The 16,836-nt window shown below is 42.0% G+C and overlaps 2 protein-coding genes across 2 annotated transcripts in view; one reads left to right on the forward strand and one right to left on the reverse strand.

Moving 5' to 3' along the window:
* Window positions 1-2,702, reverse strand: part of myo15ab (myosin XVAb) — a 20,808-nt gene extending 18,106 nt beyond the window's left edge. The window contains 1 exon segment of the mRNA XM_062448952.1: window positions 2,375-2,702. Within this exon segment, the coding sequence (XP_062304936.1) occupies window positions 2,375-2,702 (328 nt within the window).
* A 10,247-nt stretch (window positions 2,703-12,949) lies between these two features.
* syngr3b (synaptogyrin 3b) lies at window positions 12,950-16,758 on the forward strand. Its single transcript, XM_062448568.1, has 4 exons — window positions 12,950-13,151; window positions 13,849-14,083; window positions 14,285-14,430; window positions 15,442-16,758. Exons 1-4 carry the CDS (start codon window positions 13,047-13,049, stop codon window positions 15,661-15,663), a joined length of 708 nt encoding a protein of 235 aa, XP_062304552.1. The 5' UTR covers window positions 12,950-13,046; the 3' UTR covers window positions 15,664-16,758.
* The last annotated feature ends 78 nt before the right edge of the window (window positions 16,759-16,836 follow it).

Below are 16,836 nucleotides of genomic sequence, written 5' to 3' on the forward strand. Positions count from 1 at the left end.
CTACACTGTAAAAAAAATCCTGTTGTTTTTACGAAAAAAACCTGGCAGCTGGGGTTGCCAGTGTAATTTTGTAAAAAACACAGTGCAATTGTAAATAACTTTACAAAACAACCTGTAGATTTTACAGTTTAAAACTGTTATTATACTTTTTAAATATGTAAATCCAACAGCCCTTTTTTGCTAAATATGCATAAGCATATTGCTATATATAAAAAAAGAAATTGTAAGATTTACATGCGGTTGTCGCTTATTGTACAATGAATCCCATTCAATTTAATGAAAAAATACAGCAAAATAACATTGTTTTATGGTAAAAGTATCATCATAAAACTGTTATTTAGCTGAAAAACACAGCTAAATAACATTGTTTAACTGTAAAAGTATCATCATAAAACTGTTATTTAGCTGAAAAACACAGCTAAATAACATTGTTTAACTGTAATAGTATCGTTATAAAACTGTTACTTAGCTGAAAAACACAGCTAAATAACATTGTTTAACTGTAAAAGTATCATTATAAAACTGTTATTTAGCTGAAAAATACAGCAAATTGTACTCAAAACTGTGGTTTCTAATGTAGTGTATTTTGCAGCAATAATAAGGTTTACAGTGAATGCAACATCTAGGTACTGTAAGTACATTGACTTGGCATTATAATTTAGTCATTAAATCATGTTCTATGACTCCTATTTAGTATCAAACTCAAATGTCAAACTGCATCAATGTGTTTTTCATTGCATTGCTCAGTGAAACACAACTTATATTATTTGAACTGCACTGCCTTCTTGTAAATGTTTGGACTTTTACCAGAAATGTAACAGATAGATCAAACCTTACAAATTGAAAAGCAAAGCTAGATACACTGTACTGAAATATTTTATTGCAAAATTGCAAAAACTTTCCAAGAATGTATTGAGCAGTGATCAAAAACATCTGTAATTTCTCAACACGCATATTGTGTGCCGGTATTAACAAACAGAATAAAGAGCATGTGACCGATTAGTCATCATCTTACTGGAACTGAAAAAGAAAGATGGAAGGAGAGAAAGAAAAATATAGGGCAAGAATGATGGAAAGGACAATCCTCCCTTTTTATGCATAAATGTATAAAGGCATGAGAACAGCAATACAACCATTGCACTGCAACATATCTTCAGCATAAACAATCTTGTGTGAACATATTTTCTTAAGCATGAATAACTGGGCAGATGAGCTGAAACATCCCTTTAAACCAGAGGTCTTCAACCCTGGTCCCCAGGGACCCCCTGTCCTGCACGTTTTAGATGTTTCCCAGCTCCAACACACCTGATTCAAATGAATGGTCGAATGCAGACTTCTGCATAACTAGATAACGACCCATTCATTTGAATCAGGTGTGTTGGAGCAGGGAAACATCTAAAACGTGCAGGACAGGGGGTCCCTGAGGACCAGGGTTGAAGTCCTCTGCTTTAAACTTTAAATGATCCACATCAAATGCCAGAAGTCTGACTTAGTTTAGTCCATACTCAGACATCACGCCACTCGTGATCAGAAAGTTCCTGAATTAGGGTAAGGACTCTCGGGTTCACGTGAAGACGGGCTGTTCGCGTCTTCTCCACTTTTGTGCCCTTCTCTGGATTGATTGAGAAGAAACATCTTCGGAAAAAACAGAAGTCAGCATTAATAATATTGCTTAATTAACAACAACAAAAATTTAATCAAATACAAACATTCTAGCTATTATGCTGGATAAAGCCAATCCAAAAAGACACACCTCTGCAGAAACTCCAGGGTTGATGCCAGTTCTGATGGGTAATGGATGTTAAAGCAATAATAGCTCCCAAACATCAGGCACAGGGCAGAAATGAAGGACGGGATGTTGTTGTGGACAATGGTTCGATCCACACTCAGCATGAAACGTTTTGAAGAATAGCAGGATCTGCCTAGAAAATGTAAAAAACAAAATGTATAACAAGATGTTTTCTTGAAAACAATGAGTACATTTGTTTGTACATTTTTTGTGAGAATTGCTTATAGGAGATTGCAGTATAGGAGTACCATCATAAGCAATGTACTGCTGTGAAAGAGGGCAACAAAACATGTTTTAGACTAGGGGATGGGCAATTCCGGTCCTCAGGGGCCACTGTCCTGCATGTTTTAGATGTTTCCCTGCTCCAACACACTTGTTTCAAATGAATGAGTTGTTATCAAGCTCTGTGGAAGCCGGGTAAAGACCATTCATTTGAATCAGGTGTGTTGGACCAGAGAAACATCTAAAACATGCAGGACAGTGGGCCCTGAGGACCGGAATTGCCCACCCCTTGACAAATATAATAAAATACAGATTTAATTGCAGTAAATCCTCCCAAAATATACAACATAAATTTTAACTTACCACAAACCACAATGGTGGGAGTCAAGCGAACTTGGTCCATCTGTACTTCCCCCGCCAGGCATGTGTCCTCTACATAGCAGAACATCACATCTTCCTTCTCGTCAAAGTAGGACAGCAGTAGCAGCACCAAGTCTTTGACGTCTTCAGAGCAACCGCTCAGCTCTCCTCTCATCACCTGTAACTTTGTTACAGCCTGTAGGCACTTTTTGTTCTTGTTCACGCCAACAGTGTTCATGTAGTTTAGAAGCCGTTTCCCCTTCAGATCAATGTTCCGAGTGAAAGTTTCTTTGAGGCCAGTTCCGGTAAGTTCCTTATAGTGGACTCCCATGCCAGGTTCATTGAACCAAAGCGGCCACTCTTCCAGGAGATACTGTATATTCTTTCCCTTGTTCACCTCTTTGCGCTGCGTGTAGAAAGTCAACTTCATCAGATGTTTCACTTCTTCTGGATTTGCATCAGTTTGTTGTGACATTCTCTTCAGTTGTTGTGTCTTCTCCTGTTGGCTCTCTAGGGTCTCTCCACGGGGCAGGAACTTTAAATCCCATTTAATGCACCCATAGGTGTCTTGGATTGCCGCTCTTTGTTCAGGAGGGACTTCATCTGTGTCAGACCCGTCAGAATGATGCCTTCGCTTTCTTATTTTTGGAGTCGAACATCTCTTCAAATTCTCGATCCTATTTTGCAACTGCTTGACTAGAGAATGATAGCCTGCTCCAATCACATCTCCCTCTATTATGTCCTGCAGAGATTGTGGATATTTAGCAACCATCTTTTTCGCGACTTCAGTTGAGTTCCTTCTTCTTATGCAAGGATTCTTCTGCAACATCTCACAAGCCACAATACGGACCATCTCCCTTCTCATTCTTGGGACTGGTCGTTTTCCTGTCTCCAATGTCTGTATTAATTCCTCAGGGAATTTCTCCCATGGGATCATAAAGGTGTCCACCCAGTCTATACCAGGGCTTTGGCAGCTACTGGAAGAGGTTGTGGATGAGTTTACGGGTGAAGCTTGTAAGGTTGAGGAAGGTCTTGGGGAGGCACAGACAAATGAGCTGCTGGTTTCTGGAGTCTGGCCTACAAATACACACACAAAAAAACACAATGTGAATATTTCAATATTTCAAATGTATCTTTATATAGGCCACTTTTGGGCAAAGGTTGCATCCTGTACTCTAATACTTGACTTACATCTCAGTTTCCAAGCAGCAAGTACTTTTCGTGCTTGAATCGGCCTCAAAGCTGAAAGCAAATCCCCTTCCTCAATGAACTGTAGATCAGCATCCGTCTCTACCCCTAGGTTTTGTAATGTCTCTTCAAGAATATCTTTAGACACTACTGGAAGGTCAGGCAAGACCTCGTTGATGGCGGTGCGTAGAAATGTTTGCTCGCAGTCAGTCATTTCTGGAATTAAGGAAGAATGACAGTTATCAAAATTACAAATGAAAGACAAAGGGTAATTAAACAGGTTGCGAACTAACACTTTACTAATGCACGAATAATAGGAATATCTATCTTGAGTATATAATACGAGTAAGGATTAGCCCTCATTTCTGTACATCTTAAAAGTTCAGGTAAGCGATTCTGAAGAAATCTAACACCAGGACAAACACCACAATTTAAAGCAACGCAGCATTGAAAGTTTTTTGGAATAAAATTGCATTAGCTACAAAAACTGATACCAACTTTAAAGGATAAAAAACTGCCGTCACTCATATTTTTCTGATATTATTTGTTACCATTTATACCAAACATATATGCATTTTTCGTAAGGTTTCTCTCTACAACAGTAGCCATGATCATTTTTTATTTCGACAACACACTGTGTTTCAGCGGAATGACTTTGTGCCCATTAACAATGTATGATGGTAATGGATAAAAATCTACCAAGTTGTTGATGTTAAGACATTGCAACCATGTACCCTGTTTTGTCACCGAGTACAGATGGTATTCAGAATGGTAGTCAGCTTTATGTATATCCATCAAAAAATACACAGCTGCATCATTGAGAATTAAAACAATGAGAAGTTCTCCAAACTCCATGGACTCATCATTTTTAGACACAAGAAAATGACCTTTTTTATATGATGTACCTTTATACTCTATGTCTGTGGAAACACTAGTATTGTTTTCTGAAAAGCCAAACCCTCTCAGTGCATGTTTAATTTTGTCACTGTAAAGGCTGGGGTAAAAAGTACAATTGTCTTTGACTCGTAGAAGCGGACTGCACCCTGGCCCAGATGAAAGATAGGCCTGGAACATCTGATGTCTTTCTGATAAAGTTAGACATATGTTTTTAAAATTTTTCAAATGCCTGGCACATCTCTTAAAGTAGCTGTGTTTACTTTCAAAACGCATCGTCCACACTCTGATTAAGGGGCCAAATTTCAAAATGAGTCCCGGATAGTGCCGCATGAAATGGTGTTTGGGTTTTAGTGTAATGTCAGGAAATAAACACTTTCTTGATTCCAAATATTCTTGGATTACAATGTCAAGATAAGTTACCTGTGGCAGTGAAATCTTTTGTGCACAAATCATATCCACAATATCTTTAAGCTGGAGCGTTAATTGCCACACATCATCTTCTGGATTTTGCACTTTGTCACCGATTAATACAGGCAGCAACCTTAAGAAGTTCCAGTTTTGAATGGCTTGACCTGAAAGCCTGAGACCCTCTGGGTTGACAGCACATGGCTTTGTGAGAGCATCAGATCCTTTGTATTTGAACTGCTTGATGCGCCGGTTTAAAAGTGAATATGTAAACCACTTATTTTTCTTAACTAAATACTTTAAGTACAGTGCAACATCATAGGATAAGACACCCTCAAATATGTCATGGCCCAAGCAAGGTGGGAGACCAGGCTGGCAAACATGAAAAGATTTCAAAGTATTGAAAACAGAGTTGAACTTTATGCCTTTGTTGTGATGACTGTCCTCGGCTTGTAGTTCAACAACAGCAGAATCATAACTTTCAGGGGTGCGCTGTGGACCACACACATTTGGATTACCACGAAACTCATCTAGCGTGATTTCACAGTACCTGCAAAAGTACTGAGAGCGACTAAAGTTTTCAGTAAACCCACCAATGCTGTGTGAACCTAAGTTATCGCCAGCAATACAGTATAGAGCCGCTTTGACAGCTTCACCACCTACTGTTATTCCCTTTTCCTCCAAATCTTTCAAATCTATCAGCATCTCTGAGAAAACTTTAACACTTCCAAATTGTTTCAGGTCATTCTCTCCACACAATAGGACAAGGGACATGTGATCCGTGTTGGACCGCACATGAGCAGATAGATTAGCCACAGAAAGATATACTGCAAGAACTTTGTGTTTTTTCTTGGCAGAGCCCAGTGGGTTTACAATTTCAAAAGCATCCTGGTACAGAATTAGCTTCAGGCATCCTGGATTTTCAATGAAGAACTGGTTGGATTTACAGATTTTTCCATTACTTATGTCACTAAATTCATCTGGGTTAGAGTCTGTTTCACAAGACACATTATTCTTCCATAATTCAGATTCCAATAAGTTTTGTATGGTTTGTTTCACAGGTATGTAGTAGGCAAACTTTTCTGTCATATTTTCATCATTTCCCAATGTTACTTTTTTAGGCTCTATGTATTTGAACATTTTCTGGAAAGTCTGGGCTCTTGAATATGTTGTTCTCAGCGGTCCCTGATGACAGGAAGACAACAGATCTGAATCCTTCACACAATCACATATTTTAGAAATAGCATCATCTGTTAGACACAGCTCATTTTTGAGCTGAGAATGTAGTTTACTCAAAGTATAATCCTGTCCCAACTCATGAACATTTTGCATCTCTTCAACAATTGTCTGTATTGTTGAAGCTGGAAGTAGGAGCTGCCCTTGCAATTTTAGGTAGAATAAACATACATTCCTTAGAAAGATGTCATTGAAATTATGTGGCAATTCAGTGCTTTCATTTGTTGTTGCATCATTTAAACACTGACCAGCATCTTCACATGCAGCAGCAGCATTAGACTGAGAACTAGTTTCCCTGTACATTTCACTTAGGCTATCCACTGAACATGCTCTATGTTTCCTGGATATATGAGCAGTAAATGATGACTTAACAGTGAACGTATTTTTACAACCAGTGACTGGACATGCAACAGGTCGCCCCTCCACTATATGCTCCTTTAAGTGTGAGAGGAGTTCCTTTACTGTGTGAAATTGGCGCTCACACAGCGCGACGGCACATTTCAAATCTGTAACGGCTCTAGCTGTAACAGTGGGTACAGACACATTATGAATACGATAAAAGTGAGCTTTAAAAGCTGGGTAGGTGCAAAATGTCCGCTTGCAGTCAGCGCCAACACATTTGAAAAGACAGTGAGGTTCATTCCTATGAACTCTACAATGCCGAACATAACCCCTTAAGCTATCTAAAGTTTTGCTGCAATAACGGCAAGAAATCATTTTAAATGACTAACGCTAAACCACCCGTTTAAAAAAAGTTTTCCCACTTCAAGTGTCGCTGCAAAAACCACCGCTCCACAACTAATATCACTACTGTAACGTTGGTTCTAAGTTAGCAAAAAATATATACTGGAGGTATAGCTAGCGTAACTCTAGCTTTTAGAATGCTCTTATTTTTTTCTGACACAGTCATCAAGTTTGAATAAGGTATTTAACCTAGTTACCTGAAAAAGATCGTCGTCGGCGCTTGTCACTGTCACGTAGCTAGGTTCCACAAATTCTTCTTCCAGTGCCTTGGCAGTGTGGATGGATGGAAATGGCAAACAGCAAGAAATCATTTTCAGTTAACTGATAAAACCACCCGTTTAACACACATATTTTCCAAGTCAAGGTGTCACGGCAAACACCACGGCTCCACAACTAATACTGTAACGTACTCTAACTAGCTAGATTTGCTAAACATGCTGAGCTAATAGCTAGCCTAGGTCTAGCGTTTAGAATGAAACCCCACCAAACTAGCTAGCTAACAAACCTTCGGTCAGTAGGCGATACTGTAAAATACACCTTCGGTAAAAAAATAAAATAAAACGAACAGAAACTAGTATTTTTTCTGACAGTCATCAAGTTTGAAGAAAATCAAGTATTTACCTGCAAAAAATCGTCGTCGGCGTTGTACACAAATTGCTCTTCCATGCGCTGGCAGTGTGTGGATAGATGGAAACGGCAACCTGCAGCTAAGTACAAGCTTGAACTTGGCTCCCGCGGGCTTTACGTGGTCCAATGAAAGGACGGAAACAAACTCTACTACTCAGTGATTTGATAAATTTGAAATTCAAACGCATCAGCCGTTGATTTTTGCGGGAATGTAAAATGTAGGCCTACGTCGAAAAGTTGTTACATTTAAATTGTACATTATTCTGTAATGAAAACAAAGATTAACTTTCAATTTGATAATTTATATTTAAACAGATGACATCAAGCAAAAATAAATAACTGATGAACATCTAACTGAATGTGGAGGAGAAAATAGGTCTAACCTTTCTGCAAACCAGGCCTAAAAGTTGAACATTGTTATGGTTTATCTTCATTTCCATGCTTTGAGCAGGCAGAATAACTACTAATATTTACGGATATAATTTTAAATTTCAAATTCATCTGTCCACAATGTTATGTACTGCAATCACCTGCACTTTTGCCAAGCACATTTTATGTTGCAGCCTATACTGAACATGCAGCCTTTACATAACATAAAATAAGTATTCAGTTTAGATTACATCTATAAGCTAAAATATAATATCCTAATATACCAATAATAATATACAGTACAGTATACTAAACCTATACCGTATTTTTTGGACTATAAATCGCACTTTTTTCATAGCTGGTCTTGCGACTTGTACTCCGGAGCGATTTATAGTCCGAAAATACGGTACACATAATCTCCTAAATCTTGCTGACGTTGAGAGAGAGGTTATATTGTCCCGACACCATGATGTCAGATGGCTGAGTGGTTAGGGAATTGGGCTATTAACCAGAAAGTTGCCAGTTCAATTCCTGGCTGCGCAAAATGTTGTTGTGTCCTTGGGCAAGGTACTTCACCTCGGGGGGGGATGTCCCTGTACTTACTGTAAGTCGCTCTGGATAAGAGTGTCTGCTAAATGACTAAATGTAAATGTAATGTAAAATGATGTCAGGGTATCAACCTCTTTGTAGGCTGACTCGTCACTGTAAGATATGAGCCCCATAATGGTTGTGTCGTCAGCAAACTTGTTTGAAATTGTGTGTTGCCGCACAGTCATGAGTGAAGCCATTTAATCGGATCAACCTCAAAATCCGTTAACATATAGTGGAAACGTTCATCTACGAAAGTGTGGTCTCAAATATACATAAAGATAAACATGTTTTAATTCCAGTGCGTTCAAACAGTCCCTTCAGTAAAGGTTGGCTAGCAGGTTACAGCAGCAGCCTGGCCCTGTGACAGGTGGGGGGAGGGGTGCAAAGGGCACACTTAATAGTGGTATCTTGCTTCCAACTCATTTTTGAGACAACCCACTCATTTGTAGCAGATAAACATCTAAAAACATGCAAGCTATAGGCCCAAAAACTAGGATTGAGAGAGGTTGATATAGAAGGTTGATAAGAGAAGCTGACAAAGCTGAATGAGTATGTGCAAGGAAACTTAACACCTCTCTATAGGAATATTTAAAATGAAAAACAAACATTATGGATATCCATAATTACTGAAGAGCTCTGGCAGTATAGTGCAATGATTTGATAATGGTTTACTAGTTAAACACTTTATGACTCACTCGTTGTAGTAGATTGAGCACAAAATGACAAAAGGCCCTCACAATCAAGCTAGCAATGGATAGTAGCTTATGTGCTTTAAAATCAGTATCTAGTTTTGATTGCTGTTACTCCTGTCCTGCATAAAAAGCATCCAACTCCAGTCTGCTCTTTTTATACCTTGGTTCTATGAGAAACATGTAAGTCACATTCACTGTTGACATTCTTCAGAGAAGTTGAGGCAAACTGGTCATCCACATCCTCAAACACCTAATGGGCTCATAACTGCTGATATGTAATTTTAAATGTGTTTCATATGTAAACACCACTTTCCCACACTGACAATAAGACTTACATTACATTTCTGCATTTAAGTTTTCTAAGAAATGTTGTTTCCTGTGTCTAAGATGCTAAAAAGCTATATGTTAATTTATTTACAGCAGTTAACATGTATTAAAATAGTCATAGGCCTAACCCTTCATATCAACATAAGTTTACTGTATTTGTGCATATTGTAAATTATAGCACAAGGAATTGTAAAATGTAATACGGTTTATTTATGTATAAGAAAAAAGATAACGAAAAAAAACATTATTTTAACACTCCCATGTTGTACTTTTTACTGTAATGTAGTGTTTATTGTATTACAGTTTATCAGTGTTTAAACTACAGTAATGTGTACGTTTTACAAATAAATATGATTATTTTCACATTTTCTTTCATTAAAATTAACAGTTGTGTTAGGTTCCGTATTTTGCTAAATATTACTGTAAATCAAACACTGCTTCACTGTTTTTCTATTAACAATTTTTTACTGTCATGATTTAACAGCATTTCACTGTTAATTCCACTGACATTTTTTACAGTGTGATCTAGTCAGAGGACATCATCAGAGAGGGACGGTTATGTGTTATTATGTCACCTGTAAACCCTCCTCCTCTCCTCTCTCCATCTCTTTCTCCCTCCCCTCTCTGTTTCGCTCTCTCTCCTTCCCTCTCTCTCTCCTTCCCTCTCTCTCTCCTTCTGTGGAAGAGTGCTTCCCCCTAGTGGACACGACACAGAGCTGCAGAGCCATTAGTACGACTGACTGCTACAGCAGAACACAAACCAGTAAGGAGAGTAGAGTAATAGGGGAATATATATGGGGAAATAATATGGGGAATATATTCATAATAATAATAATATAGCTGCAAGCAGCAATGGGGTGGCCAAGCAGGTCAGATGACCCAGAAGAAACTTTCGACATCCTCAGAAGAGGGTTCCGAGTACACGCAGCAAGTTTGGCGTGAATCCATCAAAGATGTGTTGAGATACGTCTCAACTTTCTGTTTGGCGGCTCTGCTGCCGTTTTCAATTGGCCAAATTTTTGCTTATTGCAGCGCCACCTAGAGGTGAAATGGCATGACCTATTTTGGACCTCTTTAGAACAGGGTCCCTAATCCCTATACCAAATTCGGTGTCAATGCAGTAAAGAGGTGCTGAGATATGCCCTCTCTTCTTTTATGGTGGCTTGGTTGACGACTTTGATTTGCTGTTCCAGTCAAAAGGTTTAGAAAATCAAAAAAAATTGTGATGTCTTTTGTGAGGCGTGGTCTGAAGATGATCTGTGACAAATTTGGTGAACATTGGACAACTTTATAGGAGAGGTAGCGAAAAAACCTTATATATTAATTCATTCAAAATGGCGGCCACATCAATTTGATTGGCTGTAACTAACAAACGGTTGCAAAAATCAAAACGCCATGGGATAACTTTTGTGAGGCTTAGTCTGAAGCAGAGGCGTTGTTAGACATAAAACTGTACTGGGGCACAGGACCCTATTCATATCCCTTTTTTTCTTTCAAGCTTGCTGCGCACAATGCACTAGTAGGCTTTAGAAACTCCCCTTGCTTAACCCACTATACAACAGTTCAGGGACGCAAGTTTGATATCAGCTTTGGCAGGGACAACAATAGTTAATGCGAGCGCGCACATTTTTTTCGCATTCATTTGATCGCAAATAGTGTTTTTTGAGCTTCATGTAATAATGTTTTTATGTTTTAGTCAAAATAAGATGATCGGTAGATCTCATTTAGAAACTATCTTTAGTTTTGTAATGCTTTCTTAGCCTGCCTCAATTCTGACACCTGACACGCCGAGTCTGACACCTGGACTTCTGTGTGCGTGCTGCAGTGGCTATTTGGCAAGCTCAGAAGAGAGTGCATAGGTTTGTGTTTTCGGTTAAACACTTTTACAAGCGTTGATTGGGATACTGCGTTTATTTTTTCCGGGATTATCAATCTAAATGAATACACTGACTAATAAATCGCTCTGGATAAGAGCGTCTGCTAAATGACTAAATGTAAATAAAGTAAATTGTTAAAACTCAAACTTTAGATTTTACTGGGGCACAGCAGATTTATACTGGGGCACGTGCCCCAGTAAAAGGGGTCTAACGACGCCCATGGTCTGAAGATCATCTGTGGCAATTTTGAAGAAGATTTGACAAGAATTGTAGGAGGAGTAGCGAAAAAACACTTTTCCTTAACATTCAAAATGGCGGAGAATCTATATAACTGGGTATGATGTCCCACCCAATCCAACGATACCTCATTTTGGAAAATGCGGCATATGGTTCAAAAGTAACGTGAGTAAACACACCTTGTGTAGTAAACACACCTTCAACTTTGACCCATTGGTGGCGCTAGAGGGTTGGAATGGGATAGATGAAACTTGGAGAAATTGATGAGGGGACTGGTCCCAAAGAGTGTGCCAAATTTCACAACTTCTGAGCATACGGTTCTAGGGGCTGCCATAGTCTCCCATGGAAAAAGATGTGTAATAATAATAATAAGAAAAGGTAGAAACACTTAACCCTTGTGTTATCTTCGGGTCATTCTGACCCATCAGTCATTGTGACCCACCTTCGTATTGCGACAGATTTACCGCATACAAAGACAAAGTGAAGCATATTCTTTTAACCGTTGGGCTGTCTCAGACCCCCCACATTGCAAAGGTTAAAAGAAAATTATTTTAATTTGTTTTTGTATTGGGTAAAATTGGGTAAACACAACGATGGTTCGTTATGAACCTTTGGGTCATGTGACCCGAAGGCAGCACGAGGGTTAAAGTGGCTTTGCAGCTTCGCTGCTTGGCCACCAAAAATAAGAAGAATACGTAGAAACCCTCTAGGTGGCTTCGCAGCTTCGCTGCTTGGCCACCAACTAGTATCAGGCTACACAAGCAATATCTTCTGTCACATACACAGACCAGTTTACAGAGAGAAGAGAGGGGGGGGGGGGGGGAGAAAAGTGGAAGAGAGAAGGGGGAAAGAATGAAGGCTGGAAAGAGGAAGAGAAAGTTATAGATGTGTCTGTCATAATAAGAGATTTGGCGGGTCTGTACCTCCTACCAGCGTCTCGCGGCTCACGTTACTGGGGCTCCGTATTGACGCCTTGCCATGCTCCTCCACAACGAAAACTTTAGAGGTGATTTTTACAGGTAGACCGGCATCGTTCAATACACCACAACTGTTTACAAGTCTCACCTTGCAACTCAGACCGGACGATTCGCGAGTCCGCCGGGGCAGGAATGAATATTTAAACACAGGGGTTTGTGTTCCACGCGCCCTGTGAGAATTGATCACGGCAATTACTTGCTTCCTCGCCAACCAAACTGATTGTACACTGCTGAGCCCGTGGGGGGTGGCACATAAACCAAACATGAGGGGCTTATACCGTGCACATCACCGTCTCATGTGGTACAATTGTATTGTGTCACCCCAATGAAACTGTTACCGGAGACGGTGCGCCGACGCGTTAACGGAGTTGCCCAAGACCAACTTCCGTAGCATCCTGAGGGTCGCGCGGGGCGCTGCAGAGCGCGCAAGAGAGTGTGGGGGTGTGTGCTCGACCAGACCGATCACACAGCAACGTGAGTCTCCCTTTCACAGCGCGAGACTGGAGGGATGGAGCCAACCGGCTCGTTTGGCGCCGGCAAGGCTGGTAGCACGAGCTTCGACCCCGTTACTTTCTTAAAACAGCCTCGGACCATCCTCAGGCTATTATCTTGGGTGAGACAACCGTTACCGGGCCGCTGGTACTGAGGGTGGGGGCTAAACAGCCGGCGGTAGAGGGATGCCACGGTCTGATGGCAGAGCTGGCAGTGGTCTTTTACTGCGCGTTCAGGACTCTAATGAGCAAAAGGAATAATAAGCAGAATTGAGATAATCAGAGATTTAAATAGTTTTATGTGTGTGTTTCTGTTTGTTTACAGTACAAGATAAATGCGTCATTTCAGAGTCTCTTTGTTACTGGATACCGGCCTTATTCCCTCCGGTTAGATTATTGGTTCTAAAATGTTGCGTTTATGTGCGCGCACTGCATGTTCGACACTGGAGCGGTCGGAGGAGGTGAGTTGACGTTGTCTAGCATGCATGCGCATCCCGTGAATTAATTACCGGGTAGGCTGAAGATGACGAGATTGTCGGCGGAGTATGCTCGGTCGGTAAACCGGAGGATGTGTTGGAGTGTGTGCATGAGGGGATGTGTCTGCTTGTTAAGGTGTGAGTGAGAAAGATAGAAGAGAGGGGGTGGGGGGATTGAAAGAGAGAGAGGAGAGGTGTAAATTAAAACATTTTCTAACCCAACTGTGAAGTCATTATCATGCTGCCTTAATGTTTACTCTGCCTAACCTCTCTCTCCTCTCTTTCTCTCCTCTCCTCCCCTCTCCTTCCCTCTCCTCCCCCTCTCTCCCCCTATCCTTCTCAGGTATTTTCCATGGTGGTGTTCAGTTCTATAATAAATGAAGGCTACATCAACATTGGAAGTGAACGGTTACTATGCGTGTTCAACAAGAACTATGATGCTTGTAACTATGGTGTGACGGTGGGTGTGGCCTGTTTCCTAGGCAGCCTCTGCTTCCTGGTTCTGGACGTGTTGTTCCCGTCATTAAGCAGCGTGAGAGACAGACGGAGAGTAGTGCTGCTGGACCTGGCCTTCTCTGGTACACACACACACACCATACACACCACATACACACACACACACCATACATACCACATACATACACACACACACACACACACACACACACCATACATACCACATACACACACACACACACACCATATATACCACATAGACACACCATACACACACCATACATACCACACGTCTGTAACTGTTATGATGGCTCCGCCCCCAGCCCTCTGCAGCTTCCTGTGGTTCGTGGGATTCTGTTTCCTGGCCAATCAGTGGCAACAGACGTCTGAGGAGGAGCTCCCATTGGCTCAGGGTTCAGACGCTGCCAGGGCCGCCATCGCCTTCTGCTTCTTCTCCATCCTCAGCTGGGTAGGAGAGTGTGTGTGTGTGCATGTGGGCATGGGGTGGAGGTGTGTGTGGGGGGAGAGTGTGTGTGTGTGCATGTGGGCATGGGGTGGAGGTGTGTGTGGGGGGAGAGTGTGTGTGTGTGCATGTGGGCATGGGGTGGAGGTGTGTGTGGGGGGAGAGTGTGTGTGTGTGCATGTGGGCATGGGGTGGAGGTGTGTGTGGGGGGAGAGTGTGTGTGTGTGCATGTGGGCATGGGGTGGAGGTGTGTGTGGGGGGAGAGTGTGTGTGTGTGCATGTGGGCATGGGGTGGAGGTGTGTGTGGGGGGAGAGTGTGTGTGTGTGCATGTGGGCATGGGGTGGAGGTGTGTGTGGGGGGAGAGTGTGTGTGGGTTAGGGGGATGTAGCATGGTGCATATTGCATTTGACGTATATGTCTGGTTGTGTGCATGTGTGTGTGCATGTGTATGTTTTTATGTGTGTGTGTGCATGCATGTGTGTGTACCTGTGTGTGTGTGTGTGTGTGCATGTGTGTGTACCTGTGTGTGTGTTACAGGGGTACCAGTGTCTTCTTGCAGTAGACAGGTTAAAGAACATCTCTTTCCTTGAAGACAAGCAAAGACTCCTCGCCAAAACACCTCCATCACTTTCATTGGTCTAGACCTTCACCCTGACCCCTCCTCTTACCTCTCAGTGGTCTTGACCTCCACCCTGACCCCTCCCCTTTTCTCATATCTCAGATATATTTTATCCCACCAACACCTCTTGTGTGTGTGTCTTGTTTCTGTGGTGTGTGTTTACTCTTGTGTGTGCGTTGAACTCAGCTGTGTGTGTATGGAACTCTAACTGTGACCTGTGTCTGTGCATGTTTAACTCCAATTAACATAACACCGGTGTGTGCGTGTGTGCACACGGTGTGTGCGGTGTGTGCACACGGTGTGTGCGGTGTGTGCACACGGTGTGTGCGTGTGCATACGGTTGTGTCTGTGGTGTGTGTACGTGTGTGTGCATGCATACATGTGTGTGTGTGTGCAGGCAGGACTGACGGTCAGTGCTCTCCAGAGGCTGCTGTCTGGAACCAACATGACCCTCTTCACCTGCCAGCACCTGGACGCCTCCGGCCATGCCCATGCCACGCCCTACCCCGTCGCCAACGGAGCCACCATAGTAACCACCAACCCCTACCAAGCCCCACCCTTCACCGAGACCCTGGACCCACAAGCACTCAGCCCTCCAAGACCCGCCCCCACCTTCTAGACACACACACACACACAACATAACCCCCACCTTCTAGACACACACACACACAACATAACCCCCACCTTCTAGACACACACACACACAACATAACCCCCGCCTTCTAGACACACACACACACACAACATAACCCCCACCTTCTAGACACACACACACAACATAACCCCCACCTTCTAGACACACACACAACATAACCCCCACCTTCTAGACACACACAACATAACCCCCACCTTCTAGACACACACACACAACATAACCCCCACCTTCTAGACACACACACAACATAACCCCCACCTTCTAGACACACACAACATAACCCCCACCTTCTAGACACACAAACACACACAACATAACCCCCACCTTCTAGACACACACACACACACAACATAACCCCCACCTTCTAGACACACACACAACATAACCCCCACCTTCTAGACATACACAACATAACCCCCACCTTCTAGACACACAAAACATAACCCCCACCTTCTAGACACACACACACAACATAACAGCCACCTTCTAGAAGTTGAGGGAGGGAGGTGAGATGGAGGGATGGGTGGAGAAAGAGGACAGTGCCAATAAAAGATGTCTAGAGAGACAGAGAGAAAAAGGGAAAAAGGGATTATTTTCTGGTTTCTTCCATCCTCTGTGGCTGCTATTGGTTGGTCCTCGGTCAGATGACATCTGTTCTATTTTCACCATGGCAACTGCTGGCTCAGCCAAAGACATGGAACATCATTACCCACCCTGTCACACAAACACACATTAACACAGACACATATCCACACACACAACCAACACACACGCAAAGAAGCTATACAGACTTGACCAATCACACAGTCTCTCTGAGTTCACTGTAGCCCATTGGCTGAGACACATGATTGACAGTTGGGGGAGAGAGGATGGAGGGAAGGGAGAAAGAGATGGAAGGAGAGAGAATGGAGAGTTTTCAGGATGGGGTGTGTGTAATATTCCCACAACTGCAGTGTGAATATTTGATGTAGTTTAATATTTCATTAATATTAATATTTGATTGTAAAAAGCTGAGACAGAATAATGAAAGATGAAATAAACAACTAGACTCGCATCATGCATTCAGTGTCAGTGTGTGAGTATGTGTATATGTGGGTGTGTGTGTGTGTAACACAGTTTGACAGCGACCTTCTCAGA

This window comes from Osmerus eperlanus, chromosome 22 (genome assembly GCF_963692335.1).
Source record: "Osmerus eperlanus chromosome 22, fOsmEpe2.1, whole genome shotgun sequence".
NCBI classification, from domain to species: domain Eukaryota; kingdom Metazoa; phylum Chordata; class Actinopteri; order Osmeriformes; family Osmeridae; genus Osmerus; species Osmerus eperlanus.